Consider the following 17,344-nt stretch of genomic DNA (forward strand, 5'->3'; position numbering starts at 1 on the left):
GAGTGAGAAAAAAGAGAAACATTTTATCACCAATAATGCCCACCAGTAGAAAAATAAATTATAGTATGTTCCTCCAATAAAAGATAACCGAGGAGCTAAAAATAAATGAACCAGAGCTATACGTATCAATATCATGCTGAGCAAGTAAACAAGGTGCAGAAATATACCTGCAGTGTGAAATCACTTAGGAAAATATTTTAAAATCACGTTTCTTTTTTTTTTTTACTGAGATAAAAGTCACACAACAAAATTTACCATATTAACCATTTTAAAGTGAACATTCAGTGATTTTTATTCTATTTACAGAGTTATGCAACCATCATCACCATCTCAGTCATGTCCAACTCTTCGCAACCCCATGGACTGCAGCCTACCAGGCTCCTCTGTCCATGGGATTTTCCAGGCAAGAGTACCAGGGACGGGGGAGCCTACTGGGCTGCCGTCTATGGAGTCGCACAGAGTTGGACACGACTGAAGTGACTTAGCAGCAGCAGCAGCAGCAGCAGCAGTAACAGCATCACCATCTACTTCCAGAACATTTTTATAACCCTAAAAAGAAACTCCATACGAGTTGAAAAGTTACTTGTCCCTCCTCCTTCCTCCCCACCTGGTCTCTGGCCACAGATCAGTTCAGTTCAGTTCTGTCGCTCAGTCATGTCTGACTCTTTGCGACCCCATGGACTGCAGCACATCAGGCTTCCCTGTCCATCACCAACTCCCACAGCTTGCTCAAACTCATGTTCATTGAGTCAGTGATGCCATCCAACCATCTCATCCTCTGTCGTCCCCTTCTCCTCCTGCCCTCAATCTTTCCCTGCATCAGAGTCTTGTGCAGTGAGTCAGTTCTTCACATCAGGTGGCCAAAGTACTAGAGCTTCAGCTTCAGCATCAGTCTTTCCAGTGAATATTCAGGGCTTATTTCCTTTAGGATGGACTGGTTTGATCCACAGTTCATCTGTTTTCTGCATCTGTGGACTTACCTGTAGATAAGAAGTCGTATAATATGTGGCCCTTTCTGTCTGGCCTCTTTCACTGATGATGTTTTCAAGGCTGGTCCGTGTTAGCATGGTAGCAGTGCTTTTTTTCTTATTGTTTAATAATATTCCATCATATGGACATACCACACTAATTTATTTGTTCATCAGTTGATACACATTTGGGTTGTTTTCCACTTTGGGGCTGTTGTGAATAGTCCTGCTATCAACATTCTGTTTTGTGCATTGAAACAGCTTAGGAGGATACACATTAGATTAATAATAACAACTGTGCCTGGGAATGAAAGGGAGGAAGGCAAATTGCACCAGAGAGGGGAACAGAGTGACCTTCAGCTTTATCTGTGATGTTCTACTTATTTTATACAAAAAAATCTATCTGAAGCAAAAATGTTAATAGTTGGTTATGAGCACAGGGGTTTTCAGTACTTTATTCTCTGGGCTTTTCTGAAATATTCTTAAATGTTTCAAAGAAAAAGAACTTCTGGCATCAGGGGGCTGTGGGGGAGGCCAGGAAAAGCAAACACTGAGGGGTGGAGAGAGGCCAGGAGGAGGCCCAGCCTAGGGTCAGGAAGAAGTGACTGGAGGCCCACAGAAGCCTGGGGCAGAAGCCCCTCACCCCTCCTGCAGGTCTCTCCTGGGCCCTCCAGGGAAAGAGCTCAGATCTGGTCTCTAAGACCCCTGGAGAGAGAGTTTGAGATGCCCCCTCTTCCTTCCTTCTTAGCCACACTTCTGGAAGGAATCTCCATACTGGAATCCCACTCCCTTGTCCCCCAAATTCCTCAGGCTCCCACTTGGGACTTCCCTATGGCTTCCCTGGTGGCTCAGGTGGTAAAGAATCTGTCTGCCATGCAAGAGACCTGGGTTTGATCCCTGGGTTGGGAAGATCCCCTGGAGAAGGGAATGGCTACCCACTCCAGTGTTCTTGCCAGGAGAATCCCATGGACATACAAGCCTGGTGGGCTACAGTCCATGGAGTCACAAAGAGTTGGACGAGACTGAGCAACTCACACTTTCACTTTCAACTCGGCACCAGCTAATTATGATGCCCAGTGCACAGTGGGAATGTGGGGTACTTTGTTAAAAGACTGGTGAACTGGTGAGGAGCAATTCCTAACTCCACAAAGGCAGCCCCAGCTGGGCAATATCAGCATACAAGAGCCTCTATCACCGGATTCATTCATGCTCTCCTGCATCTTTAATTCAGATGAGTGCTTAGTACGAGCCTGGTGCTATGTTAGCTGCTGGGCTTACAGTGGTGAGCAAGGCACATTCAGCTTCAAGAAGCCTACCTTCTAGCAGAAGCCTCGGATTTAATCCCAGACGCAAAATGGGAAATGCTATGAAGGCCAAACAGGGGGCCCTGAGAAATAATCACTGCGAGCCCCTGACCACAAGATGCCCCCCACAAAAGAATGGCACTAGAGTGGAGGTCTAAGGGATGTTGCTGGTGTTGTTCACTTGTTCAGCTGTGTCTGACTCTTTGCAGCCCCATGGACTACAGCACACCAGACTTCCCTGTCCATCACCAACTCCCACAGTTTGCTCAAACTCATGTCCATCGAGCTGGTGATGCCATCCAACATCTCATCCTCTGTCGCTCCCTTCTCCTGCCCTTGATAGTGGATGTTATCTTAGCCAAAGAGGGGTGGGGGCAGTGGTGTGGGGGTGAGGCACAGGCCTAGTAGATAAGTGGGTGACGTCTTCAAGGACCTGCAGGCCAGCCCAGCTAGAGCCAGGGAGGGAGGGACAAGAGGCCAGATGAGACTGGAGAAGGGCCTTCATGGGCCTCCACCTGTACTCTCTGCCTTACATTTTTTCTTTCGTCGGCTCCCTTTGTATCCTTACCCTAGGCAAAAATATTCATGACGTCAAAGGATTGGCATACCACGTATTTTTCCTAATACACAGTAGAAAATTTTTAAAAATGTTCCTCCCTGTCCCACCTAAAATCACCCCCTTTCCCATCTGAGTTTGGAAAATACCATTTTATCAACAGCTCTATCTTAAGAGACATGGGAAAACTTTAACAGTATTTTGACTGGGCGAGGCCAATAGCATGGTCTCATTTACATATTTTTAAACAGATTCTGGCTGCCAAGTGCAGGGTGTATGGCAGGGCCTCCTGAAGGAGACAGAGGAGGAGGCAGGCCTCCAGGGAAGAGCCATGGGGACCTGAGGGGAGAGGGAGCTGGCCCTGCCCACCAGCGCCCACATGAGCCTCTCCCTCCACCCAAACCAAAAATCTCTTTTCTTTTATCTCCCTGTGCTGATTCAAGGTTTTCCCAGATAAGTAGGCTCTTCTGTGATCCTACCATTTCATATCAGCCCCAGAATTCTGGACTACTTGTTCACGAGAGCCCAGCTTCCTGGACTGGTTCAGGCTGATCACAGTTAGGACTCTGGGGTCACGTCTAATCAGGCCCTATGGTCTCCAGTTCAAAAACAAGAGACTGATCACTCTGCATGTTCAGGAACTAAGGTTCCATGGTTTCTATTACCTATATCTTGATGGCAAAAGGAGAAGAGGGAGACAGAGGATGAGATGGTTGGATGGCATCACCAACTCAATGGACATGAGTTTGAGCAAACTCCAGGAGATAGTGGAGGACAGAGGAGCCTGGCGTGTTGCAATCCATGGGGTCACAAAGAGCTGGACACAACATAGCAACTGAATAACAACAATATCTTGATGACTCAGGCCCTGCCCTTAACCACTGGACCACATTGCTTCATTCATCCTCATGCCCTACCCTCCATCTCCTGACGGCCTCACTCAAAAGCCTTCTACCTTCTGGAAGACTTGACTCTCTCTGCCATTGCCTCCCTGAGGGGCTGTCTGCTCATCCTCCCACTCCTTCTAGAAGTGACCTGTCCTCATTGCTGCTGAAAAACCATGGCTCCTCAAGTCTCCTTTAAAACAAAACTGCTGTCCATGCCTCCAGTTCGTTAACTATTGGATTGGGAAGGGAGGAGCTTCTCCGATGGCTCAGCAGGTAAAGCATCTGCCTGCAACACAGGAGATGCAGGAGACTGGGGTTCGATCCCTGACTCAGGAAGATCCCCTGGAGTAGAAAATGACAACCCGCTCCAGCATTCTTACCTGAAAAATTCCATGGACAGAGGAGCCTGGCAGGCCATAGTCCACGGAGTCACCCGAGAGTCACACGAGTCGGACATGATTGGAACAACTGAGCACTGCACACAGAGAAGGAGGATGCTCCATAACACCTTCTGCTAAAAACCGGAAATCAGGTGGTGAGCAAGACTGACAACCTGGCATACCTGGGCAGTGGGGGAGGAGGCCTTTCCAGTATAGCTGCAGGAAGAAGGGAAGGGAGAGAGTTCTGAGCTGAAGATATCAAAAAGTTGGAACTATAATGGAAGGTGAAATTAAAAGACGCTTCCTCCTTGGAAGAAAAGCTATGACAAACCTAGACGGTGTATTAAAAAGCAGAGATATCACTTTGCCGACAAAGGTCCGTATAGTCAAAGCTATGGTTTTTCCAGTAGTCATGTATGAATGTGAGAGTTGAACCATGAAGAAGGCTGAGTGCAAAAGAATGGTTGCTTTCGAATTGTGGTGCTGGAGAAAACTCTTGAGAATCCCTTGATAGCAAGGAGATCAAACCAGTCAATCTTAAAGGAAATCAACCCTGAATATTCATTGGAAGGACTGATGCTGAAACTGAAGCTCTAATATTTTGGCCACCTGAAGCAAAGAGCTGACTCATTGGAAAAGACCTTGATGCTGGGTATGGCATGAAGTCACTTTAAGATCTGGCCCTTTCTTGGACTTCCCTGATGGTCCAGTGGTTAAGAATCCACCTTGCAATGCAAGAAATAAGGGTTCAATCCCTGGTCAGGGAACCAAGATCCTGCACGCTGTGGAGCAACTAAACCCACACACTGAAACTATTAAGCCAGGGCACTACAGCCAGAGAGAGTTCGAAAGATCCCTCATGACCCATGAAGATCCTATGTACTGCAACTGCAACCAACACAGTCAAAAAAATAGATCTTGTCCTCTGTCCATATATCCAGCTTTTGTTTGTTTGTCTGTTTTATTCATGGCTGTGCTGGGTCTTCATTTTTGCGCGGCATGTGGGATCCTCCTGGACTAGAGATCGAACCTGTGTCTCCTTCATTGGCAGGTGGATTCTTCACCACTGAGCCACGAGGGAAGCCCAGACTGATCTGTTATTGTTGCTGTTATCTTGCCGATAAGTCATGTCCAATTCTTTGCAATCCCATGAACTGTAGCCTGCCAGATTCCTCTGTGCGTGGGATTTCCCAGGCAAGAATACTGGAGTGGATTGCCGTTTCCTACTCTGGTGAATGGAGAATCTTCCCAACCCAGGGATGGACCTAGAGTCTCTTGTTTGGCAGGCAGATTCTTTCCCACTGCGACACCTATCGACACTGCGACACTGGGAAGCCCTACCCAGTTTTTTTAAGGTATGTCCATTTTCATTTCCTCTCAATTGTTTTTTTTTCTTTTTTCTCCATACCTTTCACCTTGTGGGATTTTAATTCCCTGACCAGGGATCGAACCCACATCCCTTGCAGTGGAAACTCAGAGTGTTGACCACTGGACCCCCAGGGAAGCCCCACATATACCCTGCCATTTCATCGTTTTATTTCCTGCCATTCTCATCATCCTGAAAAGTTTTCGACATTAAACCACTCATAATTCTCTCAACAGATTTCCTCCGCAGCTCTTTGCATAGACCCTCTGCATGGAATGTCTTCTGCTAAGGATCCCATTTGCTTTCTAAATGCCATTTACTTAGTTCAAAGTCAGGCTCAGTCACCTCCCAAATAAAGACATGGAAATGTCAATAACCATATGAAAAGGCAGTAACCCTAGTAGCATCAACAGCACAACAAAGAGATACCATTTTGCCTATCAGCTTGAGGAAAATGTTTTAAATTGATAACATTCAGAACTGGCACAGATGCAGAGAACTGGGCCTTTTCATACATTTCTCTTGGGAGACTGAATTAAAGAAAGCTTTTAGAAAACCCTGGTAGTGCCTCTTAAAACTTAAAATACATGTACTCGTTGACCCTTGTAATCCTTTTGAGACTCTGTTCAGTCAAATTAAAAGCCCTGCTAATTAAGGTCAAGTTGTTTATGCAATATTTTATCATGGCTCCAACCTGGAACGGAGAAGGCAATGGCACCCCACTCCAGTACTCTTGCCTGGAAAATCCCATGGACGGAGGAGCCTGGTGGGCTGCTGTCTTTGGGGTCGCTAGGAGTCAGACACGACTGAGCAACTTCACTTTCAGTTTTCACTTTCATGCATTGGAGAAGGAAATGGCAACCCACTCCAGTGTTCTTGCCTGGAGAATCCCAGGGACGGAGGAGACTGGTGGGCTGCCTTCTATGGGGTCTCGCAGAATCGGACACGACTGAAGTGACTTAGCAGCAGCAGCCAACCTGGAAACACTGTGTGTTTGTGGGTAGAGAATGTTTGAGGAATTATGGTTCACTCTTATTGACAAGGAGTAAGTTAGATCTACCTGGGTTGATCTGTGTATGACAGGTCACACATGACACAGTGCTAAGTAGATACACATTTGTGTGACCACAGAGAGAAAGTATAGAAGGAATTCACAAAACCATGATTCCACTGGGGAGAGGGAAATTTGCCTTCATCTTTATTCTGTTCCTTACAATTTGTCTTATTTCAATAAGCAAGCATTGCTCTTTAGTTTGAAATGATAAGTAGGTATAGCAGAAACAAAGAGAAGGGCCCAGCTGTCCCCTTTTGGAGAGAACTTTTCTCTTTTTAGTTAGTCAGTTACACCCATCTTGGACTTACACTGTGTCTTCTCCAAGGCATTTACCGTACTGTGACGAAATGTATATGTTTGTGTGCCTACTTATACTATTCATCTCTGCTCCCCATATCCAGCTTATAATAGGTATCAAGCAATTACTGGGTGGATGGATGCATGGATGGATGGCTGGAAGGATGAATAGGCAAGTTACTTCTGTCTTATGATCTGCCCAACATGGTACGTGTGCCTAATTTAGAGATCATTGTCCATTCATTTCTGGATTTTTTTATTTCTTATGACTTTATCATTTCTTTCACTAGACTATGAGCCACTCAGCGACAGGGTCTGTGTCTCCTCCACAGTAGCTACTCTTGCAGAACCAAAGCTCTACACACATGAGTGTGCTATTGAGTTCTCATAACAATTCTTTGAGGCCAGACCCTCTTACATATATCCCAGCTTCACTGAGCTACAATTCACAACTCATGCAATTCACCCGTTTAAAGTGTGCAATTTAATTGTTTTGAGTATAGAGTTGTGCAACCATCATCACAATCAAGTCTAGAATATTTTTCATCACCCCAAAATGAAACCCCTTATCCCTTAGCAGTCATCCCCCATTTCCTCCCACCCACCTCCATCTCCTAGCCCTAGGTACCACCAATGCACTTTCTGTCTCTACGGATTTGCTTCTTCTGGATATTTCATGTAAATGAAATCCTACAATATGGTGTCTTTTGTGACTGGTTCTTTCACTTAGCATGATGTTTTCAAGGTTCTTTCATGTTGTAGCATGTAACAGTACATTATTACTATTTTTTTATTATTATCTGAATAATATTGAATTGTATGGATATTCCAAGGGCCTGGGCCCTGGGCAGAGCAGAGTGGTGGTGGGTAGGCACAACAGTATATAGCTTCTCAAATTTTAATGGCGATCTTGATAAAATGCAGATTCTAGTACTCTTGCCTGGAAAATCCCATGGGCGGAAGAGCCTGGTAGGCTGCAGTCCATGGGGTCTCGAAGAGTCGGACACGACTGAGCAACTTCACTTTCACTTTTCACTTTCATGCATTGGAGAAGGAAATGGCAACCCACTCCAGTGTTCTTGCCTGGAGAATCCCAGGGACCGGGGAGCCTGGTGGGCTGCTGTCTCTTGGGTCGCACAGAGTCGGACACGACTGAATAGACTTAGCAGCAGCAGCAGTTCAGTAGGCAGGGAGTGGGGCTTGAGGTGCTACATTGCTAGGAAGCTCTCAGGTGTTATTGAGAGATACAGAGGATTTCTACCCATTGGGCAGGGAAATTGGGTTCTTTCTCATACAAGGCATCCACATGCCTTTAATCCCGTTAGCCACCAAGATCACCTCTTTTTGTGGGTGAGTGGTGGGTGGGTGAGTTCTTTCCAAAATCAGAGATATCAAATGAGGAGTCAGCATGTAGATGTGTCCTTGGTCGCTCAGTCATGTCTGACTCCTTGCAGCGCTATGGACTGTAGCCCACCAGGCTCCTCTGTCCATGGGATTCTCCAGGCGAGAATACTGGAGTGGGTTACCATGCCCTCCTCTGGGGAATCTTCCCTATCCAGGGATCAAACTCATGTCTCTGGCATTGCAGGTGGATTCTTTACCACTGAGCCACCAGAGAAACCCATTGCTGGACACGTTTCTTGTCAACACAAAATAATCAGTGTGTGTGAACTGCTTTGTCAACCTCAGGGGTCATCCACAAGAGACAGGATTGTTGAGAATCTATAACATGTGTTCTGTCTGTTAGTCCTTCAAGAAGCAGACACTAAGATGGGGTTAAGTATGCAAGAGATTTATCAGGAAAATGTCAATGAAGGATAAAGGAGATGGGTGTGGAGAGCCTTCACACCAGGTTGCAGATCTGATACCTGCTGGGAGAGCAGGAAGGAAGGACTGGGTAGGAAGAGCTTCACACTACAGCTTTGAGAGAATCTTGGCTAGATAGATGGTGAGTCCTCAAGCCAAGGACACCCAGTAGAAGAGTCTCATACCAGGCAGCAATAGGCCAGCACTCATACCTCCACCACGTTTGTCATTGGCTGTGGCCCCTCGTGAACACCATGGTGGAGCCAAAGGGACAGCAGCTGTCAATCAAGTGCACCCCACAGCAGGCTCTCCAGAAGGAATTCGGTTGGCACATTTCCATGGCTCCCAGTGTCCCACCAGCTACCAGTGATCAGGCCACGGACAAGTCACTCATTCTCCCATGCCTCAGTTCCCTCATCTGCATATTGATGGATGATAGCGCTGACTTTCTATGACTGTTGTGAACATTAAGTGAAATAATGTGTGTAAGCCTCAATACACGTTAGTTACCGGGATTAGTATAGGCAGATTTTGGAGATAACGGTGGGTTCTGTTCCAGACCACTGCAATAAAGCAAGTCTCACGATAAAGCCAGTCACGTGAATTTTTTTGGTTTCTCAGTACATACAAAATATTTATTTTTACACTATACTGTAGTCAGATGTGCAATAGCATTATGTCTAAAAGAACAGTGCCAGGCGTTCCCTGATGGCCTAGTGGTTAGGATGCCAGGTGTTCACTGCCGTGGCCCAGGTTCGATTCCTGGCTGGGGAACTGAGATCCACCAAGCCCCACAGCGTGGCCAAAAATTCAAAAAAAGAAAGAAAAGAACAATATACCTACCTTTAATCAAAAAGTACATTATTGCTAAGAAAAAAAGTACTTTATTGCTAAAAAATTGCTAACCATCAGCACATCATATAATCTTTTGGCCATAATGATATCAAAGATCACTGTTCACAGACCACCTTAACAAATACAATACTGATGAAAAAATGCGAAATATTGTGAGAATGGCCAACATGTGAAAGAGAGACGAAGTGAGCAAAGGCCATTGGAAAGATGGCACTGATAGGCTCGCTTGATGTAGGAGTGCCTCGAATCTTCAGTTTGTAAAAAACACAGTGTCTGCGAAAGCAAAGTGCAGTAAAATGAGATCTGCCTGTGCTATGCTAGATTGCACGAGATTTAGAGCAAGAAAAAACTTAGGCCTCAACCCACGCTTGTCAGTGTTTTGATCTTGGCCAGCTACTCTACAGAGTGTAGAGTAGTGCCTAGGGTGTAGAAAATACCACGTGGCATTAGCTATTAATGTCATTATTTCCAAATAATAGTCTTCATTGGATCAATTACTCCTGGGAAATGCTACACTCCAGAATGGTATTCAAAACCTCTGAAAGATTTCAACTTTATTTTGCAGTTCCCTTCCCTACCACACACACACACACACACACACAGACACACACTCCAAGTTCTAGCCTCACTGGGCCACTCATAGCAACCTTGAAAATGTCATGTTGTAATAATACAGTATTGTATTATCCACTGTCTACCAAATGCTCTTTGTATGCCTGGTACTGTGTACAAAGTTTATCTATATTATCTCATACATTTCTATTCTATCAGTGAGGAAACTGAGGCCCAAACTTCATTACTAAACAAGTAGATGTTTTATGCATCACTGGACTTTTGTCTGTCGAATGATTTCCTGGCCTCCATTCCATTTCTACCTTACAAAACACCACCTTCTGTTAAAGGTTCAGCTCCAGGAAGTTTTCCCTGGAAAGACAGAAAGGAAAGAACATCCTCCCTTTATTGGCAGATTCTACGTCCCTCTTCCTTAAAGGGCCGGCTGAGCCCATCACACGATGGAGGAGGCCCGCAGATGGGACGATGGTCCGAAGTTGTGCGTTTCGTCTTTTGCCTGAACCTAACCTCCATGATCTCAGAGACCCTGTCTGTGGATGAGGAAGGGTCTTCCTTCCTGAGAGGCAGAGCCTTTGTTGCTTATAGGAAATGGAGCTTTTGTAGGTGGAATGATCTCCTGCTGGGAGGATGGGGCTGGGTTTCCCCTGCTCTTACCCTCAAAAAGTTTCTAGATTCAAAGCACTTTTCACAAGTTCCATACACACACATATTTGGTTGCTTTTTTATCTCTCTCCTTCGTATGGGCAGGACATTCTGTGAATGTTTAGCTCACAGGTTGTCCCCAGCACCAGGAACAGAGCAAGCCTGACTCTTAGAAATGCCACATGACCTTAATTAAATGACAAATGAATGACTCCAGAAAGCAAAGCTCTGACATTCTGCTGTACTACAGAATCCTCAGTTGCAGAGACCTCCCCTGCAGCCATGTCGTCACCATCAAGTTTTTTTTTCCCTTCCTCCTCCCACCCTGGACTCATTCTTTCTCTTGACACATCATACCATCTATCAAGTATAGACCCGCTGAGAGTAAGTTCTGCCCCAGTGAAAAAAACATCGCACCCCTTCCCATCCCAGCAAAGGTAGATTTGCACTGATGTGCTCAGGCCTCCTTCCTGATCACCAGTCTGGTCATTTGTGCAGCCTCTACCCATCTGACTAGACCCTGACCCAGTCCTGTTTGGATTTTGCAGGCCTGGAATCCAAAAGTCTCCTCTGGTGGCTTTGCGTCCCTCTAAGACTTATTATTAAGTGATATCCTTGTATTGACATGTGAGGAATCTAAATTTTTTTTCCCCATTTTCCCAGAATTCTTTTTTTATTTTCTTTGACGCTTATTCTCTCAGTTATCACATCTGACTAGTCACAGATTAGACTGACTAAATTTTTTTTTAATCAAGTCACTTTCTCCATTGCCACGGCCACCACCTTAGTGGCCCTCACCTCCCAAGTCTCTTCCTTGCAATCACCCTCTAATCCTTTTATATTCTGTAGCCCAAAAGGGTTTTTTTTTAATTAGTTAATTTATTTGGCTGCATCTCATCTTAGCTGCAGACTTGGGATCTTCATTGTGCCATGCAAGATATTGCTTAGCGGCACAGACTCTGTGATTACGGCAGGCGGGCTTAGTTGCTCCATGGCATGTGGGATCTTAGCTCCCACATCAGGGATCCAACTTGTGTCCCCTGCATTGCAAGGTGGATTCTTAACCATGGGACCACCAGGGAAGTTCCCAAAAGGTTTTTTAAGAAATGTAATTTGAACCAAGGCAGCTCTCTCTTAAAATCCTTTAGCTCTGCCCTTTGATCTCAGGATAAAGTCCAAAACGGTTCAAATCTCCTAGAGCAGGCTGTCTTGTCCACCTCTCACAGCACCAGTCTGTCCTTCAGACTCCACTCCAGTCCATTCTTTCTCAGGGCCTTTGCACAAGCTGTTCTTCCTGTCTTCACTTAGGTAACTCTCCTCTCTTCTCAGTACAAATGTAGCTTGATAATAATAATTATCATTTACACCAGCGATTCATGTGTATTTATGTGTATTGTCATGAAAACCTTACTAAGTAAGCACCTTTATTAGTGTACTTTGCTGTTCAGTCACTAAGTTGTGTCCAGCTCTTTGCGACCCTATGGACTGCAGCACGCCAGGTCTTCTTATTCTTCACTCTCTCCCGGAGCTTGCTCAAACTCATGTCTATTGAGTCAGTGATGCCATCCAACCATCTCATCCTCTCTTATCCCCTTCTCCTCCTGCCTGAAATCTTTCTCAGCATCAGGGTCTTTTCATATCAGGCTGCCAAAGTATTGGAGCTTCAGCTTCAGCATCAGTCCTTCCAAAGAACATTCAGAACTGATTTCCTTTAGGATTGACTGGTTTGATCTCCTTGAGGTCCAAGAGACTCTCAAGAGTCTTCTCCAGCAACACAGTTCAAAAGCATCAATTCCTTGGTGTTCAGCCTTCTTCATGGTCCAACTCTCACATCCATACAGGACTACTGGAAAAACCATAGCTTTGACTACAGACAAAGCATAGACAGACCTTTGTCAGCAAAGTGATGTCTCTGCTTTTTAATATGCTGTCTAGGTTGGTCATCACTTCTCTTTCAAGGAGCAAGTGTCTTTTAATTTCATGGCTGTAGTCACCACCCACAGTGATTCTGTAGCATGAGAAAATAAAGTCTGTCACTGTTTCCATTGTTTCCCCATCTATTTGCCATGAAGTGATGGGACCGATGCCATGATCTTAGTTTCTTGAATGTTGAGCCTTTTCATTCTCCTCTTTCACCTTCATCAAGAGGCTCTTTAGTTCTTCGCTTTCTGCCATTAGGGTGGTGTCATCTGCATATCTGAGGTTATTGATATTTCTTCCAGCAATCTTGATTCCAGCTTGAACTTCATCCAGCCTGGCATTTCTCATGATGTACTATGTATGTAAGTTAAATAAGCAGGGTAACAATATACAGCCTTGACGTATTCCTTTCCCAATTTTGAACCAGTCCAGCGTTCCATGTCTGATTCTAACTGTTGCTTCTCGACTTGCATGCAGGTTTTCTCAGGAGACAGGTGAGGTGGTCCGGTATTCCCAGATCTAAGAATTTTCCACAGTTTGTTGTGATCCACACAGTCAAAGGCTTTCTCATAGTCAACAAAGCAGGAGCAGATGTTTTTCTGGAATTCCCCTGCTTTTTCTATGATCCAGTGGATGTTGGAAATTTGATCTCTGGGTCCTCTGTCTTTTCTAAATCCAGCTTGTACATCTGGAAGTTCTCGGTTCACACACTGTTAAAGCATATCTTGAAGGATTTTGAACAATTACTTTGCTAGCACATGAAATGAGTGCAACTGTGTGGTAATTTGAACATTTTTTGACATTGCTCTTCTTTGGGATTGGAATGAAAACTGACCTTTTCCAGTCCTGTGTCTACTGTTGAGTTTTCCAAATTTGCTGACATATTGAGTGCAGCACTTTAACCACATCATCTTTTAGGATTTGAAATAGTTCAGCTGCAATTCCATCACCTCCACTAGCTTTGTTCCTAAGGCCCACTGGACTTCACACTCTAGGATGTCTGGCTCTAGGTGAGTGATCACACCATCATGGTTATCATTAAGACATTTTTTTGTACAGTTCTTCTGTGTATTCTTGCCACCTCTTCTTAATATCTTTTTCTTCTGTTAGGTCCTTGCTGTTTCTGTCCTTTATCGAGCCCATCTCTGCATGAAATGTTCCCTTGGTATCTCTAATTTTCCTGAAGAGCTCTCCAGTCTTTCCCATTCTGTTGTTTTCCTCTATTTTTCTTCGTTGTTCACTTAGGGAGGCTTTATGTATCTTTGCTATTTTTTGGAACTCTGTATTCAGGTGGGTATATCTTTCCTTTTCTCCTTTGCCTTTCACCTCTTTTCTTTTCTCAGCTATTTGTAAGGCCTCCTCAGACAACCATTTTGCCTTTTTGCATTTCTTTTTCTTGGGGATGATTTTGATCACTGCCTCCTGTACCATGTTATGAACCTTCATCCATAGTTCTTCAGGCACTCTATCAGATCTAATCCCTTGAATCTATTTGTCACTTCCACTGTATTATCATAAGAGATTTGATTTAGGTCATGCCTGAATAGCATAGTGGTTTTCCCTACTTTCTTCAATTTAAGTCTGAATTTTGCAAGAAGGAGTTCATGATCTGAGCCACAATCAGCTCCCAATCTTGTTTTTGCTGACTGTATAGCTCTATATCTCCTTCTTCAGCTGCAAAGAATATAATTACTCTGATTTTGGTGATGTCCATGTGTAGCGTCATCTCTTGTGTTGTTAGAAGAGGCTGTTTTCTTTGACCAGTGTGTTCTCTTGGCAAAACTCTGTTAGCCTTTGCCCTGCTCCATTTTGTACTCCAAGGCCAAACTTGCCTGTTATTTCAGGTATCCCTTGACTTCCTACTTTTGCATTCCAGTCCCCTATGATGAAAAGGACTTTTTTTTTTTTTTTGGTATTAGCTCTAGAAGGTCTTATAGATCTTCATAGAACTGTTCAACTTCAGTTTCTTTGGCATTAGTGGTGGGAGCATAGCCTTGGATTGCTGTGATGTTGAATGGTTTGCCTTTTCGTTTTTGAGATTGCACCCAAGTACTACATTTCAGATTCTTCTGTTGACTGTGAGCGCTACTCTGTTTCTTCTAAGAGATTCTTTCCCACAGTAGTAGATATAATGGTCATCTGAATTAAATTCGTCCATATCTGTCCATTTTAGTTCACTGATTCCTAAAATGTCAATGTTCACTCTTGCTGTCTCCTTTCACCACTTCCAATTTACTTTGATTCATGGACCTAACATTCCATGTTCCTGTATCATTGGACTTTACTTTCACCACCAGACAAATCCACAACTGGGGATCGTTTCCACTTTAGCTCAGCCTCTTCATTCCTTCTGGAGCTATTTCTCTGCTCTTCTCCAGTAGCATATTGGACATCTACTGACCTGGGGAGTTCATCTTTCAGTGTCGTATCTTTTTGCCTTTTCATACTGTTCATGGGGTTCTCAAGGCAAGAATGCTGAAGTGGTTTGCCATTCCCTTCTGCAGGGGACCATGTTTTGTCAGAACTCTCCACCATGACCGGTCCATCTTGGGTGGCCCTACATGGCATGGCTCATAGTTTTACTAAGTTATACAAAGTTGTGACCTATGTGATCATTTTGGTTAGTTTTTTGTGTTTGTGGTTTTTATTCTGTCTGCCCTCTGATGGATGAGGATAAAAGGCTTGTGCAAGCTTCCTGATGGGAGGAACTGGCTGTGCAGAAAACTGGGTCTTGTTCTGGTGGGCAAGGCCATGCTCAGTAAATATTTAATCCAATTTTCTGCTGATGGATGGGGCTGTGTTCCCACCCTGAATTGCTCAGTCATATCTGACTCTGCGACCTTGTGGAGTATAGCCCACCAGGCTCCTCTGTCTATGGAATTCTCCAGGCATCAATACTGGAATGGGTTGCCATTCCCTTCCCCAGGGGATCTTCCCAACCTAGGGATTGAACGCAGGTCTCCTGCATTGCAAGTGGATTCTTTACCGTCTGAAGCACCATGAAAGCCCAATTAATTTGCTTACAGATTGGAAATCTGAGTCAGAGATGTAAACTAGCTTGTTCAAGGTCACACAGGTAGTAAGTTCCCCACTAGATAGCTACACAAGGTTAGGGACTATGCAAGCTTTGCTTATGGTATTCATTTGTTTAACAGATATTTATTATTTAGTATGTGCCATATAGGTACCGGTCCATGTTTCTGCTCTCATGAAGCATTCTTATAGTGGGAAACAAACCAAACAGGCAAACACATATGTGAATGACATGATTCCAGATAGTGAGCCTTGAAGATAAGACAGAATGGTGTGCTGAGATGTACAGTGCTGGTAAGCTACTTTAAACGACTTGGTGGTCTAGGAAGGCTTCCCTCAGGAGGGGATCTATCTAAAGATGGAGTGCTCCATAAATGTTTCTTGATTTAATACACTACCTAGAGTATAAATGTCAAGAGGGAGAGAGGGACTTCATCTGCCTTGTCCGCCACGGTATCCACTAGCACCTTTATCTGGTGTTGACATAGAGTGAGCCCATTTCTTTGAGTAAATATATAAATACTATTATCTCTTCATTCATTTAATCAAATCAATGATCACAGTGACAGTGAGGGTGGTTCCTGGTATTTATGGAAGAAGGGATTATATCTTACAACACCATGTCCACAGGGACAGTCCCACATGGAGTAGATTTGTCCCATGTACTGCATGACTTTCAAAGGACCTGCTGGATCCTCATACAGAGGAAAAATCTTTTTATAACGATTAGATCTTAGACTGTGACTCCCTTTTACATGGGAACAGAACAGATTCTGTGTCCTTAAATATCAACTAAATTTCCAGGAAGACCACAACCTTGTAAATAGAGGGATGACTGTATCTTGTTTTAGTGAAGCTTTTCCAAAATTTGTTCATCTTTCCAGAGCATCTCATCACCCATGGGTACTACTGCAGGAGTAGCTGTCGTGTTCCCGATGCTTCTACCTTTAAAGTAAAAGTCGCTCAGTCGTGTCCGACTCTTTGCCGCCACGTGGACTGTAGCCTACCAGGCTCCTCCGTCCAAGGGATTCTCCAGGCAAGGATACTGGAGTGGCTTGCCATTTCCTTCTCCATTACCTTTAGGTCCCAGTAATCTAAAAGCTTCTTTATTTGGGCCCAATCATGTACATGGAGCACCTATTATGTAACTATAATCTACTTTATATCATCTTTATTTTACACTTCGGCAAGACATTGATTACAAACATGATGCGCGCGAGCGGGTGACATTATCCTTACGTTCTAGTCACAGACGAGCGGGTGGTTTACACTCCAGCCTTCCGTAGGGAAAGCGGCGCTTGGGTCCGGCAGAGGCCCCAGCGGAGCGGTCCTCCGAGCGCCAGGGGTCGCTGTGGCGCCAAGCGGCCGCGCCGGGACGCTCTCGTGTGGCCGCCCCGCCTCGGGCCCCCGGGCCGAGTGGGCGGGCACGACTGCGCCCAGGTCGCGAGGCGCCCTTCGACCAGCAGCGCCCGGGGCGGGCGGGTATAAATGGAGCGGTGGCTCCCCTGGCCGCCTCTCTCCGCCCCGGGTCGCCGCAGCCTCCACCACTTTCGGGCCTAGTAGCCTGAAGACAAAAAAAAAAAAGAAAAAAAAACCCGAAAACGCTTTAAAATTTAAAAAAAAAGAGAGAGAAAGGAAAAGAAAAAAACGAATCCTCTTCGGAGAAACCGCGGGGAAGTCACTTTCGCACGCTTCCGGCCTGC

The 17,344-nt window shown here is 44.9% G+C and overlaps 1 protein-coding gene across 1 annotated transcript; it reads left to right on the forward strand.

Moving 5' to 3' along the window:
• The first annotated feature begins 416 nt into the window (after window positions 1–416).
• LOC133244792 (uncharacterized) lies at window positions 417–17,329 on the forward strand. Its single transcript, XM_061412414.1, has 2 exons — window positions 417–15,935; window positions 16,526–17,329. The coding sequence occupies exon 1, from the start codon at window positions 7,632–7,634 to the stop codon at window positions 8,538–8,540; it is 909 nt and encodes a 302-aa protein (XP_061268398.1). The 5' UTR covers window positions 417–7,631; the 3' UTR covers window positions 8,541–15,935; window positions 16,526–17,329.
• Window positions 17,330–17,344: the final 15 nt, after the last annotated feature.

This window comes from Bos javanicus, chromosome 3 (assembly GCF_032452875.1).
Source record: "Bos javanicus breed banteng chromosome 3, ARS-OSU_banteng_1.0, whole genome shotgun sequence".
Classification (NCBI taxonomy): domain Eukaryota; kingdom Metazoa; phylum Chordata; class Mammalia; order Artiodactyla; family Bovidae; genus Bos; species Bos javanicus.

What these genes read in the sequence shown, in the direction of transcription:
- LOC133244792 (XM_061412414.1), top strand. Translation starts at nt 7,632, where the DNA reads ATGGATATTCCAAGGGCCTGGGCCCTGGGCAGAGCAGAGTGGTGGTGG.